This window comes from Triturus cristatus, chromosome 11, assembly GCF_964204655.1.
Source record: "Triturus cristatus chromosome 11, aTriCri1.1, whole genome shotgun sequence".
NCBI lineage: Eukaryota > Metazoa > Chordata > Amphibia > Caudata > Salamandridae > Triturus > Triturus cristatus.
In genome coordinates this window covers 808,945,057-808,960,200 of record NC_140594.1, presented here as the reverse complement: position 1 = coordinate 808,960,200, position 15,144 = coordinate 808,945,057, and the positions used below count along the sequence as shown (strand labels likewise).

Below are 15,144 nucleotides of genomic sequence, written 5' to 3'. Positions count from 1 at the left end.
GGTCCTCAATTGGGATATTTGATTAGCATGAGCTGTTTTTACAAGGTGATTTTATTAATCCATTGCTTCCCTTTTGAGATAACTTTCCGAGCTGTACCTTATATGGAGGATTTGACAGGACATTAGTATGGTAATAGTTAGTAATTCTATTTGGAGTTAATAATGGGGCAAATCTTGTTCTGGGGCGACACGCTAGTGCCTTTGCAGTAAGGTCTATTCGACGGGAAAGAGAGGGTTCCTTGTGTAAAGAGTTAGAATGTGGGGAGGACATAGTTGGTTGCACTGAGGGAGGCAATGTCAACAGATGCCTTTTTGATTGGATAATGTGCGGCAGCTCTTAACCTTTAATTGTTTCAGGTAATGCCTTCAAGATGCCTCCCGCTCAATATTAAGATTGCAGTTCGACATAGGATGCACGAGGGCTCAATATACCCACAAGAACATGATAATGGAAACACATGCACCTTGGCATTAGGACTGGCTTCATAATGGTTAGCTGAGCTCTTATTTTGGCTCTCTGCCTTTTGTTCCTCATTTTGTCCTTGGGACAGAAAGAGACTCCTGTGGTATATCTGAGTTCTGGTGTGCCTGGAAGCAAACTTAATTGGACTTAGTCAGCCTGGAGTTGCACTGGGAAAAGGCAAAGAATGACAGCCTGCCGCTAAATGGCCTGAGCCTAAGATGGCTAAAGCGGCTGAAGCAAATAAAGTATTTGAAGTTAGCCAAGATAGCTAGGGAAAGCTGCATACCTTGGGGGAGAGCAGCTACGCTGGTGATTTCTTCTGGCAGGCCAAGCGTCAGCTCAGTTGCTCTGCCAGCTTGCTCTGCTACTGATCATCCTTTAGAGCCCCTGTGACTAGGGACTGTGAAATAGAGTAGGGCAGGCAAACGGAGCTGCCAGGGTGGACCCCGGGGGTGCAAGCACTCCCCTTTAGCTTTTCTTTCCCCCTCTTACTCCTTCTAGATCAGTAGGACGTTGACTGCTCGCTTATTGAAGACTGCAGGTACCAACTATGCTTTCCTCATGAGGCTATCAGGATCCGTATGATCCTCACGTGATGGATCTGATTGGGCAATTTAAGTGATTTGCCACTGGAGAGTAGGCTGTAGTAGAAGGAGAACAGGAAGCAACCGACCTGCAAGGAAAAAACTGAGGGCAGAGGTAAAAAAATATATGAGGATAAGCAGTGGCTATAGGGGCTACCATAAGAAGAGCGGTTGGGGGGGTGCTGCCACAGAGCAAGCTGCATCAGACTAGTCTGGCTGTTTCTGCACCTATTGGGCCACTACCCTGCACCGCACTGACTAACTCTCCATGGCTCGCTCACTGTTGCGGAGCCCCCCTAGGCCCCTTAAAATCAGCTTTAAACTTCAGGCTGTGGCTCAACCACCTTGCCTTGTTTTGCGGAGTTGCCAACTTGAAGGAGTGTAGGAGAAAGCGGCCGCTATGCATATTCAGCCCGTGCACCCCCTACACCAGGGCCCCCTGACACACTGGAAAATAGCGGGTAGGAGAGATGATAGAGGGATGCAGGCCGTTGGTTGGCGAGCAATAGACAATAAAGAGCTCTCAGCTCCTAGACAGACTACCAGCTCAACATGGTTCGGCTACGATGCTCCCGCCTGCAGCACTCCCAGCCTCAGTCTCTCCTCGGGGGTCCTCGCAGCTCCTTCTCATCTACCGACAAACTAACATGACATGGCGAGTCAATGAGGTGTGGCGGGGTGAGGACTGGCAAGCAATATAGAACAGGTGCAAGGGTTGTGAACATACAGATATTGCCCAAGGACAGACACAGATATATAAACTGCCTAATAATTCATTATATAATTTTTGGGGATTTAATGTGGCAGCAAAATTTGGCATACCTCTGGCTAATAATTCTCTGTCACTTACTTATACAGACTTTCACATTTATAAGGAAATTAAGTTAGCAGAAAAATCCATTAAAAATGATGGATTTATAGACACCATCAACAAATTTTAAAGCAACAATTCTGGGCAATATCGACTAGTCTTAAATCCCCTCTCTAACCAACTCTTGATGCTTACAATTTGGATCAGAACATGCATATCTCAGAAAGACCTCTCATCAGTCTGTGGAATAAAAAAACATGGGTGTCAAGTAACCTGGGCATGCTTAATGGTGACCTGAAGTACACATTCCCAATGGGACAAAAAATTAACTGAGGAAACAGCATTATCAAGCAAGTTAACCACACTACTGTACTGTGAATTTGCGGACTCCTCAATTGATTTTGTCAGCGTGGATAGAACACTATAATGGCAAAAATTACAATAGAGAGGGGCTTGTCCCAATCACACAACTAAGTGAAATTTACAACAATAACTGGGGGCAGATAATGGGCTCAAGCACCAGGTATGGCCCTAAAGTAAAGTGCAGCTGGGGGTCAGGCAAGGATTGTCCTAGCTCCTTGCCTGTTAACTAGCCTCTGGATTTGTGAAAAGTGCTTCTTTAAACTTAAAGCTGGACGGTTTTCCCTGAGAGGCAGTCTTGTAATTGGGTGATCCATAGGTTTTTTCTTCACAGCACTTCTATTGAACCGCAAAGGTATTGGATACCACGCTTACACAAGCTTTGCCTAGTTATAAGTATTTCTCTAGAGCAAACACAATGCAAGAGTTTACACAAATTTGCCTTCGACAATGGACATGTTTTTCCACAGCAAGGCACTAGTGTCCTGTAAGCACAGTTAGCCAGATTTTGCACCACGGCTTAATAAGAAAGCAAATTGCACAGAATATTGGAATGTGTTTTAATACTAAACACCTTTGCACTTTTGGGTTATAAACGCACACAAATCAAGTGATATTACGAAATTCAAGAATTTTATGATACAATTGAAAAGAATCGGATTAAAATAGCATACACATTTTATTTATTAAACAGTTTCTATTGAAGCAAAACATAAAATAATAATAAAGCAATAGTTGGGTCCACAGTACATATTTAAACACTTCATTGCAGATGGCATTCGAAAAACACGGTACACACCCTCTCGTTTAACCATAGTGATAATGTCCGGTATGTCAACCAAGTAACCAACACGTAAGAGATCAGATTTGCAAAGCAGATACGTACGCCAGGTGGTACTTATTAAACGAGCGATCACCTTATTCAGTTCCGGGAAGAGCACAGTATCGATATCAGAAATGTCTAATAGTGTATATCGTTCACGTTGTGATTTAACTGTAGGAGATAAGCAGATATTGCAGCTGTATCTATTCCACTTCCCCCATTTGTGGTCCCATTTTTTGGGGCAACCCCTGTGCTTGAATACATCCTTCTCGGCGTTCATTGCCCTGTCCATGTCAACCGCCCAGTCCTGTAGGGTCGGGCCACCCCCACCTCTCATTTTTGCGCAATTTTACGTTTTGCAATGGCCCACCCCAATGACACCCACGTTTTCTCTGTTTACGTTAAATCCGTGGCATCCCATATATTTAGGAGACATAGTTGGGGGAGGCCTTCAGAGTCTTACCACCCACTCTCTCCATCTGCTTTGTAACCCTACTCCAGTATTGTTGCACTATTGAGCAGTTCCATAGGATATGAAAAAAGGTTCTCGGTTGGTGGCATTGCCGGAGGCACAGGGGGGTCAGTCTTCCTACCCATTTTGACCAAAATCCCTGCGTCGAAGTATACAAAATGGAGGATTTTCAATTGGACCAGGTGCAATCTCATTGGGATAGCCACTTCTCTGGGAGAAGCCAAAGCATCACGCCAATCCTCCATCTAAATCCCCAGGTCTACCTCCCAGTGTTGCCGTAGGCGCAGCACAGGGTCCGGGCGATTATTTAACAGCTTTTTATATGTAAGGGATATGGCCTTTTTTTTTAGGCATAGGGCCAAGTATCAATCTGTCCTCCAGCGGAGAGGCCTCGGGTAGAGGGGCATCCTTGGGTAAGGCGGCTGTGACTGCGTGGCTAATTTGTAAATATCTGAACGTCTTGGTTGGCGCCAGTTGGCATTTAGTCTGCAGGTCTGAAAAGGTGGCCAATTTTCCCCCCACCCACATGTCCCCCCCACTGTCGAGATGCCTATCATGTCCCACCTGTCAAACCCAGGGCATTTGCTGAGCTGAACCATCAGGTCTGGTTCCCAGAGTGGTGTGGCTTTTGTAAGTTTATTATGACAGCACCATCTCCTATTCACTCCACGCCAGACCTCGACTGTGCGTGCAGTGGGTCCCTGCCTGCGGGGGGTTGTGTAGAGTGCCCTATTATATCCCCCCCCTCTTCCCAGGAGCCATCGTTCTGTATGGAAGTTTGGGTCATTGTATTCCCTGAGTACCCATTTGTTTATTGCAACCAGTTGAGACGCTTGATACTAAATCCACATGTCGGGTAGTGCAATAGCCCCATCATACCATCCCATCGTCAGTTTTTTCATGGCTATATGCGGGGCCCGATCTTCCCACAACAGCCCTCGCACCACGATTTCAATACTGGAAAAATACGTGTCAGGAATCGCAGGAGGGGCGTTTTGCAATGCATAAAGGAAGCGTGGTAGCATACACATTTTTGAATTAGATGGTAACTTAACTTATATCTGGCAATGCTGATAAAGACCAATGGATATGGTTATATATTATACCAGGCTTCTCCAAAGAGTAGCTTGTGAGCTACTGGTAGCTCTCCAGCTGCCTGTAGGTAGCTCTGTCCTGTGTGTAGCCCTTTCCTACTAAAGTATCAGCTTTTGCTTGAATTAATATAGCTAAACCAAAATTGAAAAATATGTATTCAAGATGTAAATATGCTTTTTCAGAACTGATAAGCTGATGTTTGAAGACCAATTGCTGTACTTTCAAATTATATTTAAATATATTGGAGTGATAAAATAGGCAGCAATGGGGAGACATGCTAATATCTTGGTGCTACGGGTGTCGCAGCTATGGCTATTATGTCTTACCCATGTAGAGGCATTCCAAATTGCTGGCAACCCTTCCAGATGCACTTGGGTTATCACTGCTCATCTTGCAGATGGTGCCCACTAATGAAATCTTGTCTATGTGGTCGCTATTACAATACTAATAATGTTAGTAGCTCAGGATGATTTTCATTGAAAGTAGTAGCTCTTGTCACAGAAATGCTTGGAGACCCCTGTGTTGTACACTTTTAAGTTTTACGTTAAAAAGCAATAAACCATTAACATACATGAACACATTCATCTTTTCCTAAATGTGCAGCTACATGTGAAATTACCTTTTCCTATAAGGACACCAATCTTGGAATCTAGCTTTTCCACGGGATCACAGCTTCTGGTGATTAGTTTAAGCACGGCAAGAAAGGGACGGACATCACAAAGTCTCCTTGTTTCATCCTCTAACTCCTCATGTACAGCAGCCTGGTTCACACATTCAAATATATAGGATTCTATCTCATGAAGTAGATGGAAAAGCGGATAGGTCTGTGCATGTTTCCAAAGGTACTGCGAAAGACACAAAATCATTAATTAAAGATGGCTGCACAAAACGAGATACATTTGTTTATTAAATCATATGTTAAATATTCAGTAAATGGGTAAAAACACAACAGGAGAGAACCTCCAATCTACATTGAGCACGTTTTAAAAAACAGCACATTTTCTAGCTATTCCTAACAACCATAACTGCAATTTCACAAAGAGCCAGGTGTCCAAGAATATGAGGGTGTCATATTCATCTTTCAGAAATCACTAAATCCATGTCATTAATATATCTTGGTGATAGTCCATAAACACATACATTTGGCTAGATGTGCTAAAGCGGACCATACTAAACTGAAATAACACTCCAGATGTTCTGAGGGGTGGGGCACAGCTGAGTCATTGGAAAGGAGTTGTCCAGGACAGGAAATTACAACCACCTATTGGCTAGTAGGGTTTTAGTTCAAAGGCCTCTTGCTAGAGGTGAGAACAGTGTTAATTGGCGGGTGGAGGACCGAGGAGAGTGGGAAGGGTGTTGAAATAGGATATCTGAAGGGAATTAACCTTGGGCAAACATATATAAAAAGTGTTTTTCACAAGGTCAGGGAAGAGCTAGACTAAGACTGAACAAATTGAGAACTACCAAACCAGTGCCATGCTGCTGTCCATCCTGAAAATATTGAAGCACGGTAAATGTCCTGTCACCATATTGTCTCCCTGAAATATCACTCACTACCAACAATAAAACCATTCAAGTGGAAGTTGTTCTGGGAGGAGAAATTCTAGACAGTAGGATGCCTCCTTCTATAAACTAGAAAGAATAAGCGTCTCTAGAACTTAAGAAGAGTATAGGGCTTGCAGGGAGGGGAAAAGACAGCAGGGTATCAAGAGGCAGGTTGTTTTTCCTCACGTGTATGGTGCAAATCTGGTGCAAGTCTAAGCAACAACCAGACTAGAGTAGACTGTCTGGTGCTCTTCCATCCTTGAGTACATTCTGCAGCTTGAGAAGGGTTTGGGACATGCACCCCTGCAAAAAATTTTGGTTTTCTTCAGCCTAGTTGAAGCACATGGAATCAAGCCCCTTTGAAGTTTTTGTCGTTTCTGCTCAGGTTGCCAGCCTTGAGTGCGCTTTCACATAATTCCTCCTTCATGAGGTGAATTTGTAAGGCAGTAAGCAGCATCCAAGCCTTAAAAATAGAAAATTATATATAAAAAAAAAAACTATAATGGTGTGTCGCTATTGCTTATGTTACAGATCTACTACCTTGCCTTTTTGGTATCCTTTTACATGTTCGACAAAAATAACCCAACATTTGTATCTACCACTGGAGTCGATAGGTTAGTACGCCTCTGTAAACTGCACTGGTAAAATATTTCCTGAAATGTACTTGTGCTCCCCACCATACTCCGTATTATTCGGGTGGGATTATTGAGAATGCATTCCGAAGCGGACAATGTTTAAAACAGCAGTTAGTGACTATCAAGTCATCTGGGCAATAAAGACTAAATTCAGTGCTCCAGATGTTCAGGTTGGCCAAGAAACAGCTTTAGCTGTCCCATTTGGCTAATTATTTGAAATATAAAAAACACTAATAAAAATACAGACATACATACATACATAGAGGGACATGCAATCAGCCTTCTTCGTCCACGGGTGCTGCTAGCTAATCATTTACATTTTGCTTCTATCCACAGCATAGGGCAATGGATAAGCCCACTTTCCTGCCACTGTCTTCTTGCGCTGTAACAGCTTTTTTTCTGAGTGGAAGGGCATACCTGCCCAAAATACCACTGCACTCCAATGCCTGTGTTAGTGAGCCAATACGTTAATTGGCCAATACTTTATTAGATCTTGCGTACAAAACAGCAGAAGCGGTCTGGTTGGGAAAGACCCATTGTGGGCGTAATAAGAACTTACTGAGAGCCTAACAAGAACTTAGAGTGAACTTTTAACCCACTCATTTCCTACCATTCATTAGTTTTATTGTCACTCATTTGCTTGTTTCTTATCAGATGGCTTTCCTTGTCCATCTTGTGTTTTTCCCTTCCCAGGAGCATAACCTCTTAACCCTTCTTTTGATTTGGCTGACTTGTGTCCTTCCACTGCGCACTTTGAGGATTTGTTTTTCCTTTTTGATTAAGCACTTGACGAGCTCTCCCTCGTATGCTCCCCCCAGAAATGCCCACCCCCAGCGCTCCATGTTGCTCTCTCATGTACTTCTCCCTCACCTCTCATGCACTGTATTGTTTTCTTCTTTGAATGCTTCTCTCCATGTTTATTTATTTATTTATTTATTTAAAACATTTATAGAGCGCGCTATCACCATGGCAGGCATCCTGGCGCTGACTGAAACTAATGGGGTAGGGATGAGATGCCAGAAGCAGCCGGAGACACAAGATTAAAGGACAGAGGCCTTGGGGAAAAGCCAGGTTTTAATTCTTTTCCTAAAAGGGAGAAATTCAGAAATATGTCTAATATCAATAGGGAGCGAGTTCCACAGCTTGGCAGCTGCCACATTGAAGGATCTGCCTCCGGATCTGATTTTTTTAAATTTTGGAACCAAAACCAGCTTGGCTTCAGAGGAACGAAGCTGCCTAGCTGGGGTATACCAGACAAATTTAGATTGGAGGGAGGCAGGGCCTACTGCATGTAGTGCTCTGAACACTATGCAGAGGGCTTTGAATTGAACCCTCTGCCTAACCGGAAGCCAGTGGAGTTTGCTCAACGAGGAGGCTCCATTAGTTCTTCTAGGAAGCCCCAGAGCCACTTTTGCCGCTGCTGATTGGACTCTTTGGAGTCTGTCTAGCAAGAAGCTAGGGGATTCCAGCAGTAAAGCATTACAATAGTCAAGGCGACTGAGGATAGTACAGCGTACAACTTCGGCGCGTGCATGAGTAGGGAGGAGAGGCAGTATCTTCCTTAAGGAGCGGAGGATAGCAAAACAGCAAGCAGAGGTTTTTTGGATATGAGTCTCCATACTGAGTTCCTGATTCAGCATGACCCCGAGGTTGCGGATAGTGGCTACTGGACGCACTGTGGTCCCGGATTCAGGAGGCCAGAAGTTGTTTGGGAAGGGCCGAGGAATCTTAGTGCAAGTGTTGAGAAGAACCTCCGTTTTCCCTACGTTGAATTGGAGGGAGTTGGTTCTTAGCCAGTGAGAGGTGTCACGAAGACATTTGTGAAAGGTTTCAATGGAGATGGAGTCTTCTCCCTCCAAGGAGAATATCAACTGCGTATCGTCAGCGTAGTTAATAATCTTGATGTTGTAGGTTTTGATAAGCGAAATCAAAGGTCTTAAGTATAGGTTAAAAAGAATGGGGCTAATAGCAGAGCCCTGGGGGACCCCATGTGGGACCAGAGTGAACGCCGACTGAAAAGGAGGGATGGATACCGCTTGCTGTCTATCCTTGAGGAAGGAGTGAAACCATTGTGCTGCTGAGCCTCTTATTCCTGCCTCAAACAGACGTGTCAGCAGAATATCGTGATTCACGGTATCAAAGGCGGCAGACATGTCAATCTCTCATGTGCTTCTCCGCTGTGCTGCGTATTCTCACCTCAATTGTGTTCCTCTCTACCTTGAGAGCCACCTTCCCACCATCCACTCCTCCTTTGCACGCCCCAAAGGTACTTTTATTTTGTGTTTTCACACTCCAAATTCTTCTTTTTTTTTTATTTACTGATTGTCAGAAAGTGAATTAATTAGGGAGGAGGGTAATCTACCACATGTAATCAGGTCCCTATCCTGTTAGATCCAGTTAGCGGAATCAGTCATTTAAACTTTAGCTCAAACCCTGGTAGCTATGTCACAGAGCATGTTGGCTGAACTTACAGAAACAGAGAAGCATTTAAAGGTACCAAACCAGTCAAGATGTCAAAAACACGACAAATAAAATCTCACTTTAATTTATAATAATGGAGAATAATTTGATATCATCTAATAAGTAGAACTAGCGATATGAACTTTTAAAATATTTAAGTAAAAATATTTACCTTTGAACTTAGTGTCTTTTCTGGAGATCGAAATCCTCCAGTGGGACAGGGCTGCCAGCTGTGACTGATAAGAGCTTCATGGCGCCAGATACCTTCTCACCGAGCTCCTGCTGAAATGGGTTTCTTGTTGCAGAGAAGCTCGGAGCGGGGAAAACCTGCTTCCTCAGCCCAGCGAGGGCACACTGTGGGCAGATCGGCTTGGCAAGTTTGCCCTGGTCCTCCAGAGGCCTTGAAGACCAATCCTTTAAGTTCCAGGTTTGCAGGAGTTGTAAACGTTCAGTAAGACACAGTCAAGGGTCTCAGGACCACAAACACCATTTGGGGGTTTAGACTCACTCCAGCAGAGACCACCAGCAAGGTCCAGTTGGTGGTGCAGTCTGTACAGGGCAGCTGAACACTTCAGGAAAATGGCCTCTTACATCCTGTTGAGTAACTGTAGCCACACAGGGGGGCCAACCAACTGGCCCTTGGAGTTCCCTGCTTTGTCATGGATACAAGTGGGAGCAAGTTCAGCAGGTCTAGCGCTTCAGGTCTCCTCACAGGGCTCAAAAAGCAGGTGTAGCCCTACTTCTGTTTCTCCACAGGTCCATTGCATTCTGAAGGTGTCCTGGGGTGTCGCATTAATGCCTGTACTAGCTTATGGGTGGGGCGAGGGGGGGGGGTCTATTGGTAAATGTTTTCAGGGGTAACTCTACCCACTTTTACAGAAGATCCTGCCTGCCCTACTGTAAACAACCCCACAGTGCCCCTCGCTCGTTAAATCTTAAACTTTAAAGATGGAGAAACCATTCACCCCTTTGCAGAATCTGTGTGGCAACCCAAAGGTGTGGTCAGGGTAATCAGAAGTCCCTTCTCTGTGGTCACTCAAAGTCAGTTCTGAGGCCAGCTTTCCCCATTGGGTGTGGTGCCTGTCTTACTGAGAGGACAAAATAAGGGGCCTGCTCAAATGTCGTCTGATATCCGCTTATGACAGAAAAGGCACCTTTGAAGTAAATTAAGTTCCTGGGCACAGGCCAAATGGTCTCCCTGTCAGAGTAACAAATACATATCCCATACCATACCAAAGCCATTGTATCTGCTCTTGAAGCAGTTGTCACACTTTGGGGAAATTAACTAATTGGGTGACAACTGAAGGGCTAAAGCAAATTAGCATCCAGGAGCTACAAGGAGAAATGCATCTTTCTAAAAGTCCAATTTCTTTTTTTTAATTTAGTGTTTTTTTTTTATTGAAACAATTATCTGTGTATACAATTTTATAATAATGATGTCAATCACTTACAGTCAATCGGTATACATTTCCCACATGGACCACAACATGTATATGACGTCGGTAGTATCACCCAAAAGTCCAATTTCCATAATAAAATTCAACTTCGCCCATTAAGTTGAGCTTTTAACAATCATGAATGTTATTACTTTTCAAGCTGGTCCGTAGCCAGAGGTATCAGAATTAATATTGCTCAACAGTGTTTCTCTATGGGTCAGCCAGTCATCCTACAGCGCAAATAGCCTACCTTTAAATAACATACACCCTGCCATGTGAACTACGGGGAGGGGGGGGGGGGGGGGGGACTTAATGTTTAAAAAAGAAAAGATTTCTCCTGTCAAAAAAAAAAAAAAAAAAGGCTTTTGGACAAAGTTTTTTTTTGTTGTTTTTTTTTTTTTTTAAACGGCAACAACCTTTCTACAGAGGTAGGCCTGGAGTCATGTTTCTCTTGTTACACTATAATGGCACAGTAACACTGAAGTCTATAGGTGACATTTAACGTTCCATGTTATGGGTGAATGCTGGGGCTCCATATACTACAGCCTTATTGGAAAGTTAAAAATCCCAATTATGAGTAGGCCAATTCGGACAGGTTTTAGGGTCAGAGCACATCCACTAGGACCTGGTTAGCCACGTCCTAGAGCATGCAGAAAAAAAAAGTAAAGAAATCGCACCACCAGTCCACAAAGCATGGGGGTGCACACTCAAACAGGCACTTTCTCACACTAATCCAAGTGGCGTCCACCAATTTGGAATAGTAAATAATAAAAATTAAAAACAAATAGCACCTATGTTATTCCGCTGGTGCACAAATACATTGTGACGCATTTGTGTGCATACTACATCAAGGATGAAAGACCTATTGAATTTGCAAATATTTGTTTGTGCCTATTTTTCTAGCCATGTGTGTGCTTTGAAAATGTGTCTTGATGTCTTGAAAATTCAAAGCTAATAGCCTTTCCTTGCACCAATAAGAATCATTTTTGTGTGATGCGTATTAAAACTAAATAGACTCTCTACCAGTGCTAAGTACACATGCTTGCTGGTAATCATCCGTACAGTACTAGTGAAATTGTGATTGCCGTACCTTTGATAGGATCTGTAAGCAGATAGCCAGTGCCCTCTCCCTACCCAACTAAGAGGGCACTCACAAGGAAGAGAGGTGGTCCGACCATAATTGTACCATTGCTCATCAGAAATTATTACGTGCCCTGAAAGAAAAACCTCGGTACAGAAATTTAATAGCAAGGGCAGAGTATAATCAGGTCCGGCATATTCGCAAACTGGAAGTTAAACAAGAGGCCTGGGAGGATCTATTGTCTGTCGATGTGATGTGATTAAGAATACCGCCAAATTTTGGGAGATCATAAACAGACCTTTTTTTTGGGTCAAGAGAGCAACGTCGTTGCATTCAACATCCCAGAAGAATTATGGTTTAATCATTTCAAACCTATTTACAGCGGCCAGCATGTTCAGGCAAATACAGGGCCCCCATATTTAACCAGTGCATACAGTTTGAACTTCTCTGAACATGAAGTGGCTGTAGCCATAGCCCAAATAACGAGCAATAAAGCCCTTGGTCCTGATGGGGTTCCTGTAGACCTTTTTAAATCAGATATTTCAATATGGGCTAAGTTATTGGCTAATGTTTTAAATACAGTATGTGAAACAGGAATGCCCAAGTCTTGGTCGACATCAACCATTGTCCCAGTTTTTAAAAAGGGTGATAGAGGGGATCCAGGGTGTTACAGGCCCATATCACGGATTGATTCTACAGTTAAGGTGATGGGGAGAGTGGTCCTCAACAGGTTAGCCGGTTGGATCAAGGAACGTGGTATTTTCTCAAATCTTCAATATGGATTTAGGAAGGGCAGAAGCACCCTGGATCAGTGCCTTAACCTATATTTATTATTAGGGAAATACACTGTAGCTAAAAAAGGGACCACCTCGTGTTTATGGACTTATCCTCGGCATTTGACCGAGTAAATAGATCAAAGCTTTGGGATCTGTTGTTAGCAATGGGTATGAATAAGAACATCATTTACTTTCTGTCTGATCTGCATAGGGACTTATCTGCAGCAGTAAGGTTTGACCAAATAGGCACTTTAACGCAGAAGATCAATATCACCAGAGGAGTCAGACAGAGCTGTATTCTGGCACCTCTGTTATTCACCCTTTATGTTAATAATCTAGATTTGGTCTTGTGTAGCTCTGCCAGGGATATCCCTTGTGTGGGGAATCGGTAGATCCCTGCATTATTTTATGCAGATGATGCGGCCCTATTGGCACGTACCGCGGTGGGGCTCCAGCGTTTGTTATCCTCCTTTGCCGATTTTATGGAATCCTTGGACCTAAATGTAAACTTTTCCAAGTCGCATGTCAAGAGCATGGGAGAAAGGCTTAGTTCAATTAAGACGTTTAGTTGTGACGGAACTGAAATAACTAGGGTCTCTTCATTTCCGTACCTAGGCGTTTTATTTGACGAGAGGTATTTCCTGGGCCCCGCAGAGGAGGGCACAGAAAATCACCATGGCATGCTCCTCAGGTGCAGTACTTGATTTTGCCCGAAGGTTGGGAGCCAAACCAATGAAGGCAATGACACAGATATAAAAATCCAAGTGTATTGCCATTGCAAATTATAGATCCGATATTTGGGGGTATAGAAATTGCACAGAACTTCAAATGGTGGAACACATTTTTAAGAAGTTTGCTCTCAGTCCCCTAGTCCACGCCTTCGTATACAGTCCATGGAGAATTGGGTGTTGGTTATGTGTCTGACCTAATTAAAATGGCCCCTATTCCTAAATGGATTGCGATCTGGTGTAACCCAGAATTAGTGCTGAACCAAGAGATCATCCATGATTGCATTGCACTGGACAGGGCTAGCAGTATTCGATGGTTTAGTCATGTAGGTGGCATAGCAAGGATGCTAGGTCGCCCAGAGGTCTTTGACAACCCTGAAATAATATGTAAAAAAAGATCTGGGGTGTGGCAAAGACTTTGTTTTTGCGTTTAGTATCCGCAGAAACAGTGGCAATAGAGCCATCACAACCAACAGCCCGTGCTCATCAGATCTTAAAAACCTCTTTTCTGATGGAGCCTTACTTGGACTAGTCACTAAGCCTCAACATCGCTTTCTCCTGACGAGGTTTAGGTTTAACCTTTTACACTTTCTATTGGCCGAACCCTTGGGTTGTAATAAGTTGAAGGATCAGGGACCCTGTTCTTGTGTTAGTTTTTCAAGGTAAGATACTACGCATTTTGTAATGTTTTGTGCCCACTATCTGCAGATTCGTAAGCGTTTAATCTTTCCAATTTTAAAAGATAAAGGCTTTGTTCAGGTTAGACCAGCCTTAACATATCTGCAGATGCGAACTAGCCCTTGGCAAATTTTTTATATCGCTAGTTTTATAGTTGCAGCAGTTAGAGTTAGGAGAAAAAAACTAAATCTCAATTGCTCATTTTTCGGTATAATGGATTCTCCCTTTTATATTATGTATTTTATATTTCATTGCTGAATTTTTAGAGCTGTATTCTATTTATTTTTTGATTTTCCTTTTTCATTAATACAACACAAAAATAAATCATATACACATACTATACTTCCCAAGAGAGAGCTGTATTCTATTAATGATGAATTTTGAGTGTCATATGTTTTGTACGTGTTGGGTACTTTAACATGCTTTTATGATTTTGAATAATCAAATAAAGTGATTTTGACTGACTGAAATTGTAATTGATTTTTTCTTTTTTTTTTTTTACAAATTAAAATTTTTATTGCATGGCTATGGACGTCACATTTAGGCAGGTGAAATGTATTTTTTTCTTTTTATTGCAAGCTAAACCCTCAAATAAAAAAAATAAAAAATAACTTTAGAAGTTTCTCTGAGAGCATGGTTGGAGACACTGAGTGTTACAGTAGACGGTAGGATCAATGGTGGTGACGTTTTCAGACAGAGCAATTTTTATTTTAAGTAAATCAATTAATCTATTTTACTGACAACTTTGTCAAAATCAGTGCTTAATTTGAGCCGGTGGTTTCCGATGCACGGCACTGGCACTTAATTGTTAACGGGAAAATGTTAGTGTGCTGTGCAGTTCCTAAGGTGAAGGAGTGTTCAGGTCTCTCTGGATTGCCCTCACACACCCCGAAGGATATCATGCTTCATCAAAGGGCTTGTGCTCCTAGTCGGGCTGACGCTGCAATGCCCGATGGGCACCCGCGAAGGGGCTCTTTACCGGAGATCCTTTAGAGGAAGCTGTTTGGTGTGTGAGGGTATGTGGTCAGTTTAGTGAGGTGACTGTGTGCTGTGATTTAAAATAGGTCTAGGGGGAGGAGCCTAGCGCTTGACCAAGATGGCCGCGTGAGCTCTGAGCTCCCGAGACCCTTGCGCCCTCCGTCGACTATCCTGTCTCTAATCCTGTCTGTATGCATGGCATCGTGTAGATGACCTGCC

At 43.2% G+C, this 15,144-nt stretch overlaps 1 protein-coding gene across 4 annotated transcripts in view; it reads right to left on the bottom strand.

Annotated features, from left to right (window-relative positions):
• Positions 1-15,144, bottom strand: part of PIK3CB (phosphatidylinositol-4,5-bisphosphate 3-kinase catalytic subunit beta) — a 965,971-nt gene that overhangs the window by 551,718 nt on the left and 399,109 nt on the right. For all 4 annotated transcript variants that reach the window (XM_085634521.1, XM_085634524.1, XM_085634523.1 and 1 more), the window contains one exon: positions 5,228-5,453. In XM_085634521.1, coding sequence (XP_085490647.1) covers positions 5,228-5,453 — 226 coding nt within the window. The remainder of the gene's footprint in view (positions 1-5,227; positions 5,454-15,144) is intronic.